The sequence below is a fragment of the Manacus candei genome, unplaced genomic scaffold, assembly GCF_025592945.1.
Source record: "Manacus candei isolate 608988 ecotype Guabito, Panama unplaced genomic scaffold, ASM2559294v1 h1tg000015l, whole genome shotgun sequence".
Classification (NCBI taxonomy): domain Eukaryota; kingdom Metazoa; phylum Chordata; class Aves; order Passeriformes; family Pipridae; genus Manacus; species Manacus candei.
Genome location: NW_026138063.1, coordinates 12503760 through 12523036, shown reverse-complemented (window position 1 = coordinate 12523036; position 19277 = coordinate 12503760). Strand labels below are relative to the sequence as shown.

Sequence of the window (19277 nt, the reverse complement as noted above, 5' to 3'; positions counted from 1 at the left end):
GAGATTAGGATGCTTCTTACCTTAACAGGGGAGCGTGTCATCATCTCCCCAGACCCTCGGGGGAATATGCGGGCTTGGGCGATCATTTCTAACACGCTGGTTTTTCCTGCACTTTGATCTCCAACCACCACCACCTTAAGTGAAAGTTTAAGCAGCTGTTGGCTTTCAGCAGGACATTCTGAAAGCTTAGACAGGCTGACTAGAAATACATGAATCTGTCTCAAGAGCAGGTGTATTCTGTTTGATAATAAATGCATTAGTTTAAAAATGGAATCTTTGAAGAAGTACTAAGTTGTAGTCACGCAAAAAAATTGACTTAAGACAGTACAGTCCACAAAGCACCACCTAATGAAGAGAGGAAGGACTTGCTGCTCTCGTGGCAGGCAGCTCTTCTCTTCTTATACAAGATCCTTTCAGCCAGCAAAACACTACACATCTAATAGATGCTTATCCTGAAGCTGAATTCTGAAGTAGTTGCTGTCATTTCCCCATCGTAGTGGTTTTCTATAGAAGCAACCAGTGCTACAGGTGGTTGTGCAAGCAGGAAGCATTCCTGGCTGTCCCCTACACCAGCAGTCAGGTCAGTCAAACCCCTTCCCACCGCCCCCTCCAAAATCAGCACTGCTGCAGGGAGACAGCCAGGACACCTTACCCTCTGAGCTCCACTCACACACACTGGCAAACAGCCATTTTACGAAGCCAAGGAGCATGGGGCACCTTGACTGAAACCATTTAAAATTAAAAGCTGAGCACAGCAGCAGTATCTGAACTTAGAGAATAAAATTAAATGCTTTATTCAATTATAAGACTGGTGTTTCATAAAAAAAAAAATCACTGAATTTGTTATGTACTTACTCTAGGTAGGTGATCTTGAGTGTTATAACTGGCATCATAATCAGACAGTATGTCAAGTACTTCAGAATACATATCAATCAAGGATTTCTGCAAAAAAGAAGTACAGAAAGAATACACAGCCAATTAAGACAACAAAGACTGAGTTTCAGACTACTTCATCTGTAAACTCACGTGTAAAAATGCTTTTATTCTCTCCCGATGGTTTGAAATCTCAACTGTCTACACTGCAGCTCAGATCTTTGTTTCATGAAGTACAATACCAAGTAAAGTCACTCCTTGCCTCCTGTGGATGAAAATACTACAGCATTTTGCTGAAGGAGGAAAATGAGAGCTCTTACTTATGTATAGCATAAGAGAACAACAGTTTCCAAGTTAAGAAGCTGAACTGAGTTCCTTCCATTAAACATTGAGTTACATCTTTAGTTTGATGAACAATAAGCATTAACAAAGGTATAGAGTTATCAGTCTCATTCTGTACAAATAAGAACTCTTTATCTTCCAGTTCTCAGAGGAAAGAGCAAGATCAATATTGGTCAGTGAATGATGCAGAGAGAGGTAGAAAACATCCATTTTTAGAATGCTCAGGATGTTGGCAGGCAAAAGCAAAAGCATACTTAGTTCAGTCCCCCTGGATTTATACAGAGCCATTAAATGATGTTTTCTGACCCCATAACTTATTCCTACCAAACTCAGTAAGAAACATGACACAGCATAAAAGTATCAGACTGTGTGTGTAAGAAGGTAAGGTGTAAGAAGACCTGGAAGCAAGATTATCAGAAAATACAGTGAAGTTAAATCAAATAACCCAATCCCATTTCCCAATCACTTGGGTAGGTTATTTAGTTAGATGTGGTAACCCCTTTGTGCTCTTCAACTGAAGCCATTTCCAAAAGCTATGTACTTAAAAAAAAAAAAAAAAAGGACAGGATGTATAACAGCCTGGATGAGTCAAAAAATTAGCAGAAGTACCTTAAAACTAATGTTAAAAGTTCATATATGAATTAACAAATGGAACAGTATCATGGAAATAGTGGAAAATGTGGGATAATTACATTTCTGTGGGGTTTTGCAGCACATAAATACCTTTAACTTCCTCTGATGAATTCCCTTGTCATCTCTTTGCAGTACCAATTTTCTTAATTCTTTGTTCTCCTTCTCTAGTCGCTCAAGCATTCTTTGGTATTTGAGCTATAAAACAGAAGGACAAATATACTTGTGTAATTATGGAAATAGTACACTGACATATGCAAAGTTTTACCCATGGAAAATGTATAATCCCTCAGGCAAGTCCTTCAAAAATATGGAAACCTTTGTGATCATTAGCTATTAAAAATACAAGGTCATCAAGCAAAGACCATTAGAATTTTTTTTTGCAACTCCTTTGCTTCCAAAGTCCTAATAAGACCACACATAAATCAATCTTTAGGCATCTTAAGCATCATTTTCAAAGAAGCTGTGCTTATGGAATCAGACAGAAATTAGTGTCAGTGGGAACTGGCCATTCAACCAAAAAGGTCACAGGGCTTAAATGTGAATCAGCATACAACCTCAGGTCAAGACACAACTGTACCAGCTCAGTCCTGTTTAGGAGATTATCATAGTACTCTGAAGATTATATATTTTTTTTTCTTTTTTGGTATCTACTCTGAAAACCATTTTCTATGATGTAGTAATGCGTTGGGCCTGAGTATATTTTTAAGAACAAAAGAAATTTCAAGCTGTTAGTAAAAAAAATGTAAATAATAAATGCATGCAAAACTAGCAAATATATGAAGAGGTTACAAAAACTTGTCTCAAAACAATGTGGCTGAGCCAAAAAGACAACCAATTTAGAAGTGAATAGATAAAAGATTAAGTACATAAACTTTAGAAAAGTGAGCAAGCAAACCAAAATACTGATAAATATGATTAACATGCATCAGCCCTGAAAAAATCTAGCTTAAAAATAACTAGTTCTGCCTTGCTAATCAAGGAGATTAAAACGTTGTTGGAATGAGGTCTTGCATTCTGTAAGTCATTGTCAGAGAAAGAACAGACTAGATTGATCTTCGGTCTGTGCCAACACACAGAACTCTGTATTGATAAACTCAGATTGAAAAAAGCACTGCAGTTTCACCAAAAGTATTTCAGGGGTGCTTTTGTCTAGTAAATCTGAGTCTGCTGCACATAAATCACTACTTAAGACACCAGTAACTCAGAAAAGTCACCTGAGTGCGTAAAAGTTCTTCTTGAAGTTGATCAATCTTCTCTTTGTCAGAAACCTACAAAGAAAAATAATCATGGCTACTATCACTTGTTTAGTTCAACCACTGCAAATAACCAAACCACAAACTGAAAGCTTCGCTCCACATAAGAAAACTGACTTAACATGCATTTTAAAGCAAGTAAAATTCTTCAATTAGCATTTGAGATTTAAGGCTGATGGAAACCTCCACCTGCTACAGGAGATTCATATCAAAGAACTGTCTGAATTTCAGTACATGCAAATGCAAAAAATAATCCTTCAAGACTTAACACTAGGAAAGTGGGCTTAGGGAAAAGCAACTTTATACAGTGCTGAAGGAGTTTTTGGGCCAGTGAACTAAATGTAAGTTTTGTGGTCAAATTCTCAGGATCTCGTATATTAATCCTCTGAATTAGCACGATGTTAATGGGATAAAATCACTAGACACCTGATTGCTACAGAAACTACTTTCAAGTGAGCATTCACTAATTCTGAATATTCACGAGGATTCTTATTTCATACTTGTTTGTCAGAATTATAAATCTGAACAAGCCGCACAACTTCATAAATGTTAGGTAGGACAGTCTTGAAGGGTTATTTCAAAATTATTTAAATTACATTAAAAACTCGAAAAATTAAGATATTATAGTACAAGATATTTTGAAGTTCAAGGCATTAATGTAATAAGATCAGGCACTAAGAACCATTTTTAGACAAATATTCATAAAATATGTTCATCAAGATGTAATAAACAGTTGTTTAAAACAATCCCCTTTTAATAACACACAGACAAAAGTATAAATGGTGCAATACAAATTGCTATGATGTAAATATTTACAAACAGCATAAAATCCAATAGTTGACAGATGAAATATTCAATTTAGAAAAAAATGTAATCTAAACAATTACTGGAAGCTTTAATATTTAATTAAACTTTATGTAATAAAGCTCATGTGACATTTACAACTCAAGGCAGCTTCAGATCAGAAGAGCATACTATCTACTATGCAGAGGACAGCTGTCATTTAGACATAAATTAATTCTGTTACTATAATTTCACAACAGTTGTTACAGATTAAACAAGACAAAAATCCACAATTATTCATAGTGATCAATATTATTTAGCTATTAAGACTGTAATGTACAGAATTCTGTCTGCACTTTATAGAAAGAAATCCAAGCTGACACTTCCATCTTTGTCCAATTATTTTCTTGGTTGAGTAACAGCAAAGAGGAAGTGCTGTCAATTAGCTTTTCACTTCTGTTAATTAGTTCAGCAGTAGCAAAAGCGCATCAGAAACAGGGTTAGTTTAGCAGAGAGGACTTGATGGTGCAGCCACAAGGTGGTATATGTAAATAAATACTTACATATACACACACTTTCAACACCTCAGAGACATAAGGGGAAAATAAAAGTAGGAGGGCAAAGAGAATGGTGTGGAGAGTCATAAGAAACAAGAAAATTAAGGAAAGAAAAGGAAAACAAAGTGTTTCCATGTGGTACAGACTTTCAAAACAGTCAATATTTTCCTGTTCTCTGCTTTTAAGCAAGCTGTTCTCAAAGGACTTGTGATGCACCTCTGAAACCCATCCCTACAGACACCTCTGACCACACGAGCAGTGTCTCTAGGGGCTGTGTGCTTACGTTCAACACAGTGAGCCAAAATATTGCACACAGTGCACAAGTTGCAAGATATGAAGCAAAGAATTATCTGGCACTAGATAGTTAATTCTGACAAGGACAATTAGGTAAGCTATGTCAAAAATAACAAACAGCTCTAGAATGATGTATTTGCCTCAGTGTTTGGTGTAGGTGTTATTTCAGTGTTAGTACCAACAGTGCTTTGAACATGTACTCCACAAACAGTGCTAAAAATGTTTAAGTTGCCAATACTGAAAAGCTCAAACTAACAATCTGAAGTATCAATAGCCACACGACTAATCTACGATTTCATCAAAATAAAAGTAAAATAAAAAATTAACCACTAAAGTATGTCTACACAGGCACATCAGTTTTTGTTTAATCCAGTTAAGCATGGTTTGTATATCAAGATTCCTCCTTCTTTCCCCATTGCCACCATAAAGAGCTGTGAGAAAACTGGAGAGCCATTTTTAATCAAGGATTCCTGCACACAGATGCAGATACCTGTTTACTAAGATTACTGAAAGCTCCTCAAACATTTTGCAGAGCTGTTGCTTTCCAACAATATTTGCTACATATTGTACAAAGTAATGACATGCCTCTGAAAATCCAGTACCTTCAAAACCACAGTTACTGCTCTTGTATATTCTCTAACAATACTACAAATAATTTTAAATTGATCATCTACAAAACTACAATGATTTCCACATAAATGAAACTATCAAGGTCCAGACCAAATGCATTCAAGCAGCCATGCACAGTGCAGCTCTATAAACTCAAAAATTATACTGCTAAATATTTATGATAAGGCTGACCAAAAAAACCCAACAGGAAACAATGAGCTTTCTGGTTATAGTATTCTCTCTTGAGTGTGAGATGGTTCTTACTATTATTTAATTTACAACTGTGATAGATCTAATATTGAGTAATTAAATTAAAATGGAAAAATGTGCAAGAAAATCGGCCAACAAAACTTCTCTAATAGAGAGGCAAGGAAGCCAACTCAGTTAAAAAATAAACAACATTAGTTTACATATTTTCAAAAGGACCTATGATGGTTTATTTCCATGACAGGAATTATTTATTCTTCTAAAGGAGAATCTGGATCAATAATTAGGATCTTTGAGTCCTATCATCATATTAAGATATTAAAGAAAATAGTCTAACATCTCTTTTAATTTGATGCAAGCAAAAAGATTAGTGTGACAAAGACACATTCCTTGTCATAAGTATGTGTGCCAAATGGGAGACCTGAATGCTAAATTAAAACCTTTTATATGCAAAGGTAGGTAGACCTTCAACACTCAGAAGACACAAAGTACCTTCCACAGAGGGCAGGATAATATTTCCAAAGATAATCCTTGAAGTTGCTTCACAGCTTGGGAATTGTGGAATTAGTTGCAACAAAGTACTAACAAAGTAGAATTTCAATCAGAAACAAATGCAATATCAAGCTCATTTTTCCTTCCTGATTGTGTTTATTAGGCTGATAAATTTTTATATATCAAATATTGTACTGCCTTTCCAGCAATTTTTACAATTCATACATTTTATTATAAACTTCAAGCTACTATTCCATACTCCAGCTCTCTCAATAAACTGTATACAATCTGACAGAGGCTGAAGAAGTTACCTTTATTAAAAAAAAAAGTAACTGAACAATAGAGAACATTTAGACTACTGAAGACATCTTTACTCTTACTAAAATACACATCTGGAAGGGAATGAATGCAAGAACAACTGTAGGACACATACTGAGAAAAAGTAATCTCAAATAATTAAATTTACATTATATTTTATTGTACAATGCTTAGAGTCAGTATAACTGAAGATAGAATGCATCAGTGTTATTTTAAATCCAGACAGAATATTAACTAAATAAATTTGAAAAATTAAATGAGGAAAAAATGTCTTTCACCATCTTTTTTTTTAAACTGAAAGAGCATTAACAGTTTAGAATTGCCAGGGGTTCTAAGTCTAAAACACAAAAAACAATACGGAAAGAAAATAAAACATTTGAGTATGAAATGCTACTATACTTTCATAGAACAGTGATTTTCCTCTGTTGACTAAAAAGCATGACAATTACATTAATTGCTATACAATTATGTCTAAAAGTTTAGAAATTAGTTCACACTTAGTGTATTCCTCTTTTTGTGGGATTTATCTTCAGATGTACAGAATATCAGGTTCTGTACTCAGTGCTCAATTCCAAAGCTGTTGAAGAGCACAAGTAATCAGAAAGCTTTTGAGGGGGCACAAAAGCAGCCAACAAATCAGTGCAGTCAAAAATTACACATTGTAACAGATTAGACAACTAAAATATCCCAATTTATGAAGAATTTCCAATTAATCTCAGTCATATAATAATTAATAAAATGACGTTAAATTAAGTAAGTAAAGTGAACTGCAGATGTTCAACAACTACAACATATCAGTATAAATTCTGCTTTAAGACAGAAAACAAAGGACTACCTTTGATTACTATACAGTAGATACTGTTATTATTAGCAGTATTTCATTGTTTGTGCAAAATTGTTTCTAAGAAGTTCCTGTCATTTTCAGACTGGTAACAGTATAAAGCAGGGAAAAAAGTTCCCAGACATGTATTGCCTGAAAATAGCTACACTGTTACAAGATAAAGCTACCATAAGCAACAGTAAACAGACTTGACATTAATTCACACACTTTCCTTAAATGTTTTCTTAATGTATGGACACTAAATAACAGTTTTTATAGACAGAGGACATACGTTCAATTTCTATGTGACACGAATGACCTGTTCTGCTTTTAACATCACGCTTTAAATGCAACTTGGTTAAATTGAAACAGGACTATACATACACACTACACTGTAGTGAAGCTGGTTGTAGCAATTATTTGGGCCCCTGATTTAATTAGTTAGATTTTTCTAGCTCAAATGCAGAAGGCTGCAGTATTTGATTAGTGTGAATGCAGTACATATCGTCCCTTAAGTCATCACCTTTCGCTTCTGCTGGGATGAGCCCATGTTATATTGGCCAGTGGCTCTGCGCGCTTCCTCTTCGTGCTGCTGGATTTGTTGTTGTAACAGAATGAGTTCCCCAAGCAGGCCCTGCCATGAGTTTATAATAAAAAGGAGAGGAAAATTTGGGGTGTAAGGAGAACAAAGTTAAACCAAAGGGTATAACAAAGACAGATGAAAACCAGGTATGAATGGGTCAGTTCAAACAAAAGTGAAGTTTCATTAGCGAGATCTCTTGCTACCCGGAGTGGATAGAGCCAGCAAAACTATGCATTTTGCAAATCCAGCTAGAACAAAACAACCACCATTTAGCTACACTTCCTAATTACATTCAACATTGACTAGGCATCTAAATATTTTAAAAATTCAACTATGCTGGCTTTAAAATATTCTCAGAGTGTTCAGAATTTCATTTCAGTTACTCATACCAGAAGTTCTTAAGCATCAGCAATTTTTCAGAATCTAACTATCCAGGTATCTACAGTGTTTTGGATATTCTACACACAGCTGTGCACAACAGCTAAGAGGCTCAGCTTTGTCATAAAAGTTCTCTTTTTGTTTTTATAACCAGGAAAACACAGACAGTTTATAGAAAGATGATTTTTGCCTGCTACTTAATTTTCTCAAACTATCAGAAGAATAGTTTCTAGAGCATTAAAAATAAAAAAAAAAGCGCCCCCTCTCCACTTCTGCAACACACTGCAACTTAAATTGATGCTGTCATAATCCTTCATGATCACTTCAAAAATCCCTAAAACTTAATCCTTATTCCTTTACTCATTCAGCATTTCCACAAAGCTTAGTTTTCTTCTCTTCTCCCTCCACTGAAAATACTCTTATAATGGCAAGCTGTCTTTCAAAATTAGTTTAGAAATATCATGTCAGTATCTACCATAATTTTACGAACAGGTTATTTCAGAGAATGCAGACAAAAGGATTAATGAACTATTTAAATAATGCTCTTTACAAAATAATACATCATATTTTAAGAAAACATGCAGTGAAATGAAATGTTTCAAAAATGTACTTCAGGAATGAAAACAAACCCTGAAATAGAACTTTGGTGTAAGAATTCAAGACATCTATGATCAAGTTATACATTTGTTGCATGAAATACACACACAGGCATGTACACATAAGGATAAACAACACAGGAGAAAATGCAAAAAGGAGAGAGACAACCAAATGACCAAATATAAATGTTTGTTAAATAGCGATTTGTATCATTTCAAACACAGAAAAATCTTCTCATTTGTATTTTACTGAACCATTTTAAGATTTAATAAATGTCTCTATTGCCAGACTAGCAAATGCATTAGAGCAGTGCCAGGAACCAGGCAAAAGATTTCATTTCTATAACAGCAGCAAGGAGAGAGAGCTTCACAGTTATACTTAATATCTGAGGAACAACAATAATATTTTGCCATTTTTGCAGACAGGGAAACTCTCAATATGACCTGACACAGTCTATTTAAACATTGTTATGAGTCAAAAAAAAAAAAAAAGAAAAAACAAAATCTGCCATGAAGGCCTTTTAGCATTTGAACAGGAAACGTAACAAATGTTTGAAGTCACCAAATCTAACTATTTATTGACCAATTACTTTCTAAGACATCTGGTACATGTGAATCTTATTCCATAGTAAAGTATGAAAAGCCTTTTTCAACTACAGTTACCCCATTTAATAAAATATTCAAATAAAAAATAAAGTAATTTAAAAGGCTTCTCTGTAATCCTTTCTTCTTTGTATATATCAGTCAGTAATCTTATTAATATTATTTCCTTTATATTCTACTTCTTAATTAATACCACTATATTAAAAATATAAAAATGATATGTATATATTTTTATATATAAAAATATAATAAATATAAAAATATTAAAAATCAAGAACTTTAAATAGCACAGAACTATACACACAACACCCAGGCTGCTAAGAATCAAGACACAGACAAAAATATTTACATCTCTCTCTTTGGACACTGTGTGTCCCCTCCACCAAAATCAATCATTCCAGTGTAAAACTAGGTTTATTTTCAAGAATTTCATCTAGAAAAATCAACACTTAATCCATTAATGCGATTTCATACATCAAGTTCTTTACAATCATTTTATTTATTCTTTTAATTGTCAAAGAAACAATGTAAAGGGGAATAAAAATAGTTGACAGACCCATTCAGATAAACCCTGCAAAGTCATAATGATATCTAGGTGCAAAATAAATAAATAAAAAAAAACCAAAACAAAACAAGTGCTGACATTGTTCCTGCATGTACTTTAAATTCCCCTCCATTATTTGACATTAAAAGTTAATATAATGTACTTCAGCTGAGTATGACTCTCTCTTTAATTTAAAAGCAATGCAAAGGTATGAAAATTATAAGGAGGGTAAAGAGGTCAATTTTTAAAAATCTGAATAAATGTCATAGTTTTATCCAGAGTACCTAAGTTGGGAATATAATGGTCCTATTAATAAAAAAGAGAAAATTATGGAAATTTTATTGAGCAACTTGCGAGAACGAAAAGAATAGGATGTTTTTTAAAAAAATAAAACAGATCACAGTCAAGTGATATTTGTTACTCAAGTCTCTTTTTCCCTCTCCAGCAGTAGCTGTAGTGAAGGGCTGTGGGACACTGTGCTGCTTCTTCCACTGACGGAGGTGACCCAGTGCGGGCCGAGCGAGGCAACCACACGCTGCCAACTCCTCAAGAGTGCAGCAGGTTCTTCAAGGCATGAGATTTTAATCCAGGTAAAAAGAGATTTAAAGTCCATTTATTTAAATTACTATCTGAACACTCCACACTTAATTTAATTCTCTTCTAAAAATATGGTACCTTTTGGATTAAGTGAGAGATTATGAGGTAAAGACATTAGCTGACAGGAAGCAGTACAGTCTGATTCGGTGTTCAGGGCACATTTCACTCGCTCAGTTACTTTGCAAAGTAACTGGTTTCTCATTCATTCTACTCAAAGTTTTTAGAGACCCATCTGAGGATCATGCCCAATAACAATTCTCCAGAAGGCTTCTCCTGATAAGCAATTCCTAGATTCCTTTATCAGTTACTAATCTCTTCACAACGAAACAAAGAAAGTAAGCTCAGACACATTTAATACCACACTACAGCATTTTATGTATCCATACAATCACAATTCTTAAACTAGTATTGGTGGACAGTGATAAGCATTGAATGTAAAAAGGCCATCTAATCCATTGTCTCAATAATTTTGCCCAGCAACAAACAATGATTATGTTTTGTTAGGTATTCCTATGTGACTTGTTTGAAATATTCTGACAAAAACGGATCATATTAATTAGTAAACCAACAGTTTCTAAGCACAACATATTGGATATGATTGGAATAACAAAAATCAGTAGACTAAGTTTTCTAAATCATACTGATTTCACATGGGTAGATATTTTCCATACCATAGCCAAAGTTTTGTTGGCAACATTAAAATGCAGATGACACTGCATCAAAAAAAAATACAGGATAATGAGTTTTAATGGTACTACTGGTATTCAGTAAAAATTTCAGTTAATTTTGTTATTAAAGACAATAAACTCAGATGGCCACTTCTTCACAAATCAATAGTAAGGTATATTTTATGTTTTATACAGTGAAACCTGTGCTAAGCAATCACTCAAGAGAAAAAAAAAATAATATAAATGGACAGTTTGCAGACAAATGGGAAATAAAAAGCATGTAGAAATTCAGCACTATTCTATAAGGGAAAAAAATGGTAGTAAGATGTGAGCTTCGTACAGGTTTCACTATACATTGTCATGCAGTATTAAAGTAGAATAAATGTATACATGCCTGCATATACAGAAAAGTCATTTATGGAAAAGCCCCAGTTCAGACACTTTTAGTTGCAAAAATAACTATATGATTATTTACAAATTCCCTGATATATATTGCTTTCCTTTCATTTTTAAAAGAATTTTTAAAAATAAACCAAGGAAAAACGAAAAGCCTTTAAAGAATGAGCAACATGACAATTTAGGAATTTAACAGAAACAAGATCTACTGCTCATGAAAACAAAAAAAAAAAAATGCTAAATCTTGAAGTTATCAAAATACAGTAACTTTTTTTCCCAGAGAATAGTAACAAAAATGTCATGTATGCTTTATCTAGATAAAGTAAAAAACAGATTGCTTTAAGAAATGGAAATTCTTTATTAAGACAGGAATTGTTAAGTAAGAATTACAACTATGAAAATGTCAACACAAATGAGGTTGCAAGCAGAAATGCTTAAAAATAACTATAAAAGCCTAAACCAATTTCCATAATAAGCTAGAAGCTCAAGTGCCACTGAGAAAATGCCCTGAAAAATTACAAATGCACATAAAATACCTAAAAACACATTCTTATAAAAAACCTGATTTTCTTAATAATGCAATTCCTAAAGATTTTTAGGACTGCCTCAAATTTCCTTACACCGCAATATTTATTATCACTGCACTGTTCATATATATGAAAAGCAGTAATGCATACTCAAGTAATTTTCAATGATAAATTCTTTTCAAGGTGCTTCAAATAAAATCTGCAACTAGCTACCAATGCAGTTTCAAAAAATAAATACCCATTTATCAAGAAATGTTCAGTTTTGCAAGTGAGTAATTACCTTCTTGAACTGTTTGTCATTGTCATAGCCCTGGTCAGTAGCCCTGAATGCTGTTTCTCCTGGAGCACCTAGAACATAATTACAGAAACTCATAAGATGCAAAAGGCACTTAAAAATTCTCAAACTACGCCTACCATAAAATTAAAGCTTCAACCTCTATGAATGAGTAATTCAATAATCTTTGAAGTTCCTATAAAAAAAGATTAATCTTAAGAAACTGAAGAAGAAAATCAGTTTAAAACTCATCTGAAAATTTTTTTACCTAGATTGTGACTCAGATTAGTTATATCACAAGGTAGTAGGCAGCTTCAGTTTGACTATTAAAAGTTCTCAAAATATTGTAAAATTAACTCTGAGAAACACAGAAGGATAATACAAATTCCACTGGTGTTACTGTAATGACAAAAAAAAAAAAGCAACTTTCCTATTGTAATGACATAGGTTTTAAAAACAAGCCTCTGGAAAAAGCCTGAAATAAAAAGCATCTGCTAAGGACTGTGGCAGACTCCATCGTTAATCTATTCATTGTCAGAGGGGAGGATCTAAGCCAGGAAAAGATTTTTCACCTGGAGAGTGGTTGGGCACTGACCAGGCTCCCCAGGGAAGTGGTCAGAGCACTGAGCCTGACAGAGTTCAAGAAGTGTTTGGACAATATTCTCAGGCACACGGTGTAATTCTTGGGTGTCCCGTGCAGGGCCACGAGTTGGACTCAAAGATTCTGACAGGTCCCTTCCAACTTAGCATATTTTATAATTCTATGAAGTATTTTTAAAATAGCTGGAAAGTATTTGTAAATCAATATTAAATTGCTGTAAGTAGTTGTGTCTATATTGATATTCACTCCTCTTAGTACAGTAGAGCTTTTAAAGTTTGTTTTAAAAAGGCAGGTTAAGGGCAGGAAAAAGGGCTTTTACACACCTAACAACAGAAGTAGATCAGAAGCTCCTATGAGTTCACTAACCAAATTGTAACCTGTGAAAAATCAGTAGAAGAGGGGAAATAAAAATTATAAATACAAAACAAAATGCAAAATAAAGATGAGGGATCTTTGTCTCATTTGGAGGACCACACAATCATAAATGGCCACTATGCCTATGTGAGTATAATATCAAATAATAGGTTACATCTCAGAATACCAGTCAATAACAACACAACTTTAAACTCAAAATTTTAAACAGCCAAAATACATAGGAGATGGTAATCTACTTGTCTCTCTGCTGAGCTTGGTCCCTACTTAGGTTCCTGCTAAGTTTGTAGGATTAATAAATTAATTCTTCCATTGACAGTACTTTAAAGAAACAAAACACACTTCTTATGCACAATGATATGAAAATATTTACAAACACACTTAGAAGAATAACACCTCACAGGTATCACCTTTCACGAATACAAAGTTACGTGGTTTGATAATTATTAAGGTATACAATAGAAATAATCTTGCACTTTATTACAAGAATGACTGGGTGTGCTCATTAGCAAGTCAGATATGATGATCAAATCAGTAATTTCTTAGTTTTAAAAAGCCCACTGATAGAAATGTCTCATTTAAGTCTCCCAAAACATGAAAACCATTAAGCCTGCAACTGCCTGGGTACACTGAATAGACAGACCATTCCTGTGTCTTTTGTGAAGGATTTAAAACTCCTACCTATTCCTTTGAAATGCAGCCCCTACCTAATCCAAATCTCCAAGAAAGTTCTGGGGCCATGTCCAGATGGAAAATATCATTCAATCCAAATTCAACCCAAAAAAATACTTTTGTTACAAATTTCTCATTTCACATGCTTGCAGTATTAAAAACCTTCATTCTTAATAATCCAACTCATTTCTCCTGTAACAGCTGTGATATTGTTACTATCCAGTGCCACTCTCACTTCCACCAAGTTCTAGCTGGTCACATCCAGCTTCTCTGACTCACTGAAGGAATCAAGCTTTCAATCTGTAACAGTTGTACAAGAATTCTAGTTTGCTATTCAATTTCACATTTTGGTTCTCTGGACTTGCTACTAGAATTCTTGCTTTTAAAAATACATTACACTTACCTGTATCCATAACACTTTCAGACGAGATATTCAATGAAACCATACATTTTCAGGATCCACTTTCTTTTAGTGTCTAAGGACAAACCTGCACCCTCATCTTGAATAGGTTATGCTTTTAAAATTGAAACTAAGCTGAAAAATTGTTCTCACCAGGAGATAGAAATCCTTTCAGTGAAGCGAAGCTCTCTCCAATCTTGTCAAAGTCGGGCAGAAGTTTGGCAAGGTCATCTGCATCAGGGAGGGCTTTGATAAGCTTTTCTAGGAAAACAGTACAACAGTTAGTGAGTAGGGCTTTTTTTTCCCCACTTTTTTTGTGAACAAAAATGGCTTAGGCTGTAAAACCTAGCAACTGTTTCAGGATGCAGCTTTTTTCTGTTTTAAAAAAAGTATTAAGAAGTTTCTTCCCACGTACACCTCCCCCCACTAGTGTTGGGAAAGATTATCAGATCAGAAAAACCAATTGCTTTTTTAGACTTTGAACTTCCTGATAAGGTAGTTGCCTCAGGTACTTTATAATTACCTAGAAATTACTGCTGCATTTCACCACATTTCATACATTATCTCTCATGTATTTTGTAGAGGATCTTTTAAAATTACACAGAACTCGTAACTATGATCACATCTCGAACATTTTAAGAAAGGCTTAGTTTTCAATCTCATAATAAACCAATTTTGTAATCCCTTAAAAAAGTCAAATTATTAGCTTTAAAGTACTATAAAAATGTCATGTCCACTAGCAATAGGAACAAGAAAACATTTGTTTCAGTTATTCAGTCTGCATTTATCTGTGTAATGCTCATACATGGCATGGAACTAGATGACCTTTAAGGTCCTTTCCAACACAATGATTCTACATAGTAAAATCTTCATAAATGATTTTTTTAAAAAAGAACACCACCTTTCTACCCTGCATATATAAGAAGCCAGTGCTTGATTTTCAGATTTTTCTCCTTCATCTGAAAATATGCAAAAACCTCTACTGTAACCTGAAGGTTCAGGAAAACAAGAGTCTATATTTTTCATTTTCTTTTCTTCTGTATCCTCAAGCTAATTTTGTAGACAGGGAGGTTCACTATTTTGCCTTTTCAACCGGTCTTTTACTCACACATATTTTTTACTTATCTACTTATATCTTCACTTGTGTCATTCACATAGAAAGAAAGAACTTCATGCACAATGCTACCAAAACCTGTGTAAGTCCCTTTGATCATGCTGCAAATCTTCTTTCAATAATAGGATTATATGGCCTTATGAAAGGACCAAGAACATTCTCAAATGAAAAGATGAATTATGGAAAATACATGCTAAACAATGCATAATTTCTTCCTACAAACACACTCATACAAATGCCTTGGTGAGACACACATCAAAGTTTAAACATACAAGTTCAGTCAAATTACAGCTAAGAAGTTACTCCTGGAGCCTGCTGAGGACCTATGCTCTCATGTTTAAGTTTTACACGTGCCAGTCTTTAGATAGAGTAACAACATGGCTTTTGTGATACCGAAGTCGATCAGTTCATCAAGCTCCCAAACGAAGTCAGGAATAATCCACTTATATTCATCGAGATCTGGCATCATGTCCTTCCACTGATCATATGTCTAGCACAAAAAGGAAAAAAAAATGGTAGAAATAGAAGAAGAAATGTACACAGAGAAGCTTATGAGCAATCTATTGAAAAGTTATACCTGCATATAAAACATACTAAACCATCATCTTTAGACATGAGTAATACTTGGATCTTTTTAAGTCTACAGTAGTTCTCCAAAACAATGTTTTCCATATTCACTCATCTTTACTGTCATTAGTTAACCAAACAATGACATTTTGTATTTCTGTGGCTATACCAAGAACTACTGTTTTGAAGCATGTAATAAGAAAGAAAAAATGCAAAAAACAGCTTCCAGAGATAAATACCTTCTTGGCTGTATAACCACCTCCTACTGCAGAGCCTAATATAAGATAGCGAACTTTGAGAAGCCTGGACGCCAGTCTAGCCAGCCAAAAGTTCCTGTGGAACTGGTATCCATATTTCACATTTAAAAGTTTTGTTTTGCGAAGGGGAAGACGATTAAGAGAAGAGAACAGCTGAATGGATATCCTTAAAGGAGGTCTTTGAAACTTTGAACTTGGATAGGAGGGATGATGTATACTGCGGCAAACAAGATGCAGGTTTTGAAGCGGCGATTTTCTCTTTATTCCACAGCTGCTATTTGCCAGACTTCGGCAGATGACACTAAAAGAAAGAAATAAAAGCTCTAAGAAACTGGTTTCTTCAACACACCATTAACTCAAACGCCTCTTTAGAAGCAAGTCACATTACATTTTAGCTGGTTACAGTTAATCTTATATTACTCTGAATGTACAATCTCCAGCCATCATTGGTATGTACCAGGAAAATAAAAAGCTGTAAACATCGTTAATGGGTATGGAATTTCTAGTGATTACAGAAACAAAAACCTTATATACCATTTATACGGTCTGTTATGAATTCAATTTAACTTCCACAGTGGAATAAGGCATGTAACATGTCTGTGGTAAAACACAGTTTGGGCAAACAGAATTAAAGTCCACAGAAGATTTGCAACATACAAGACAACAGTTTGGTCTATCTTATTCTCTAAAAGAACTTTTAAAGAACATTAAGTTTGTAGAGGATTTTCACAGAAACAATACAGAGAAAAAATCCTTTGTAGAATACATTTGTCTTATTTTGGCAAAGTAGATTCTGCTTTGGGTTGAAAGGATGTACTCAACAACATCTTTCAGTTCCTTTCACTCTAACACAATGCAGTTCTGGGATTACAGGACTGTGGTTTTGTCTTGGGTTGTGCATAGACAACATTACTTCTGGAGATGGCTGCACCATGTTTGTTGATGCCTTCATGAAGGAACTGAGATTCATGCAGGAGGGAAAATTTCAGTCTGAAAAATCTGACTCTGAAAACAGAGCTCAGGCATGAAATGCACACGTTGAAACACAGGAACCACACTGGTCCTGCCCTGCCTACATTAAACACTCAGCCTGGGATAAAGCTCCTTGTGTATTTTCAATTACACTGTTCTGCACATTTCAACATCTGGGGGTAGTTTGGTTAGTTTAGGGAAAAGACAACTGCTCTGGAAAAAACAATTTCTTCTGTAACATTTTTAATCCCACCATCATATCAGAATGGTTAATATTAAATCATTTACTGGATGCAAAATATGAATGAAGTTACAGTCTTGAAATTCATTACACGGATATTTAATATTTTCAGCAGAGACCTGTAGTAGCACATTCTATGGTAGCTACTCCTCATTATTTGTCTTCACCTGGGCTAAAGGCATTTTGTGTAATATTATGTAACTTTCTTCTCTGTGACTGTTCTTTTAGAACACACTGTGTTTGACAGCATTCAGTCTGTATGTTTAAACTGAAGGAAAAATTGAATTCCATCTCATAGTCTTAAGGCAAGAACTCAATCAACAACAATTGCCTTTTGAGTGGTATGCATCTTTCAAACCCAGTCTCCTTTAAATAATATGAAATCTTATAAATAATTAACCCCCCCCCCTATTCTTCCACTATACCAAACTTCCTCTTTCTTTCTTCTCTCCTCCCACTGCTAAAAACTCCTGATGAACACTGACAAAAAGAACACCTTCAAATCTTCACTGAACAACAGTGCAGTTAGACTGAAAACCATACCACACTATGCTATTAAATCAAGTACTTAATGAGTTCCAAATTTAAAGCCTCTGGAAAGCTGTTTTTAACAACAAATATTAGCCTTCCAGACATGTTTAGCTCTGGCACTAGAATCTCTTTGATTACAGGCCTGCAACCTGACTACTCTTATGTTGCCCTGGGATTATGTCTTGTAAAACAAGTGGCCTGTTACACCTGTGATTACAAAGCAAAGGAAACTCAGCAAAAAGCACTGTGGCATTTTCTCATTCAGCACTAGACAACGTTTGTTTTCCTACTGCTGCTCCCAGATGGGGGTTGGAACTGGTTGATTTCCAAGGTCCCCTTCCAACCCAACCCATTCTGTGATTCTATGAAACCTACCAAGGAACATCGTGCTACTGCGGGCCATTCAGCTTCCCTGCTCCTGTCTGGAATGGTGCAGGAGAAAGGTGGAAAACAAGCGGGATGCAGAGGCGGAAAAACGCCTGGACATAAGGGTGGCCCGAGCTCCCCAGGGTGAGAACGCGGGACACGCAGCTCCCTTCCAGATGCACCACCTCCCGCAGGTGCCCGGGGAGCTGGAGGGCGGGGAATGCCTCGCCCGGGGGTACCGACCCCCGGGGCAGCCCCGGGTCCGCCCCGTGACTCCCGCCCCGGGCACCCCGACCCGCGGGGCCCAGGCCCGCCGGCAACCCGCCGCGCCCGCCCTGACCCGTCCCGCTTACCAGGCCGCCGCCGCCCGCGTCCGCCACATCCTGGGAGCCGGGGGGAGCCGGGAGGGGCCGAGAAGAACCGGGAGCGGCCCGGGCGGCCGGGAAGAGGGCAAGGGCAGGGGGAGCCGCTTCCGGGCTCCCCGCGGCCCGCCCGGCTGGAAACCGCGCCTCTCTGCCCAAAGGTTCCGGGCACCGCGGCAGCCAGGGAGGGAGGGGTTTTGAGGAAACACCGCGGGGGCTGCGTGGCCGGGAGCGGAAAGTCGGGATGGATCCGGCACGGAGGGATCACGGATCCCCCACAGCGGGGTCATGGATCCCCACAGCCGAGTCATGGATCCCCCCCTCCACGTCTCTGTGCCCCCTCACCCCAGCGGTGTCAGGGCTGCCCTCAGCACTTCGCCGATGTGCCCGTGGCTGCCCAGGGCAACCCCAGCACCCCCAAGGCCGCGGTGGGCCGGGTTGGGGAGGGTGGTGGTGGGAAGCCCAGCACTCAGTG

General features: G+C 36.1%; 1 protein-coding gene across 5 annotated transcripts in view; it reads right to left on the bottom strand.

The window, feature by feature from the left end:
- OPA1 (OPA1 mitochondrial dynamin like GTPase) overlaps positions 1–18942 on the bottom strand; it is a 52728-nt gene extending 33786 nt beyond the window's left edge. The window contains exons 1-11 of one of the 5 annotated variants that reach the window (XM_051781312.1): positions 18794–18942; positions 16313–16631; positions 15900–15996; positions 14546–14653; positions 13272–13325; positions 12354–12421; positions 7705–7815; positions 3063–3116; positions 1939–2043; positions 856–942; positions 21–134 (exon numbers count right to left, since the gene is read on the bottom strand). In XM_051781312.1, the coding sequence (XP_051637272.1) occupies positions 21–134; positions 856–942; positions 1939–2043; positions 3063–3116; positions 7705–7815; positions 12354–12421; positions 13272–13325; positions 14546–14653; positions 15900–15996; positions 16313–16631; positions 18794–18822 (1146 nt within the window). In that variant the 5' untranslated portion in view covers positions 18823–18942. Of the gene's footprint in view, positions 1–20; positions 135–855; positions 943–1938; positions 2044–3062; positions 3117–7704; positions 7816–12353; positions 12422–13271; positions 13326–14545; positions 14654–15899; positions 15997–16312; positions 16632–18449; positions 18625–18793 lie in introns of those variants that run through there. The other 4 variants (XM_051781317.1, XM_051781315.1, XM_051781314.1 and 1 more) reach the window with 4 other exon arrangements.
- Between the last annotated feature and the right edge of the window lie 335 nt (positions 18943–19277).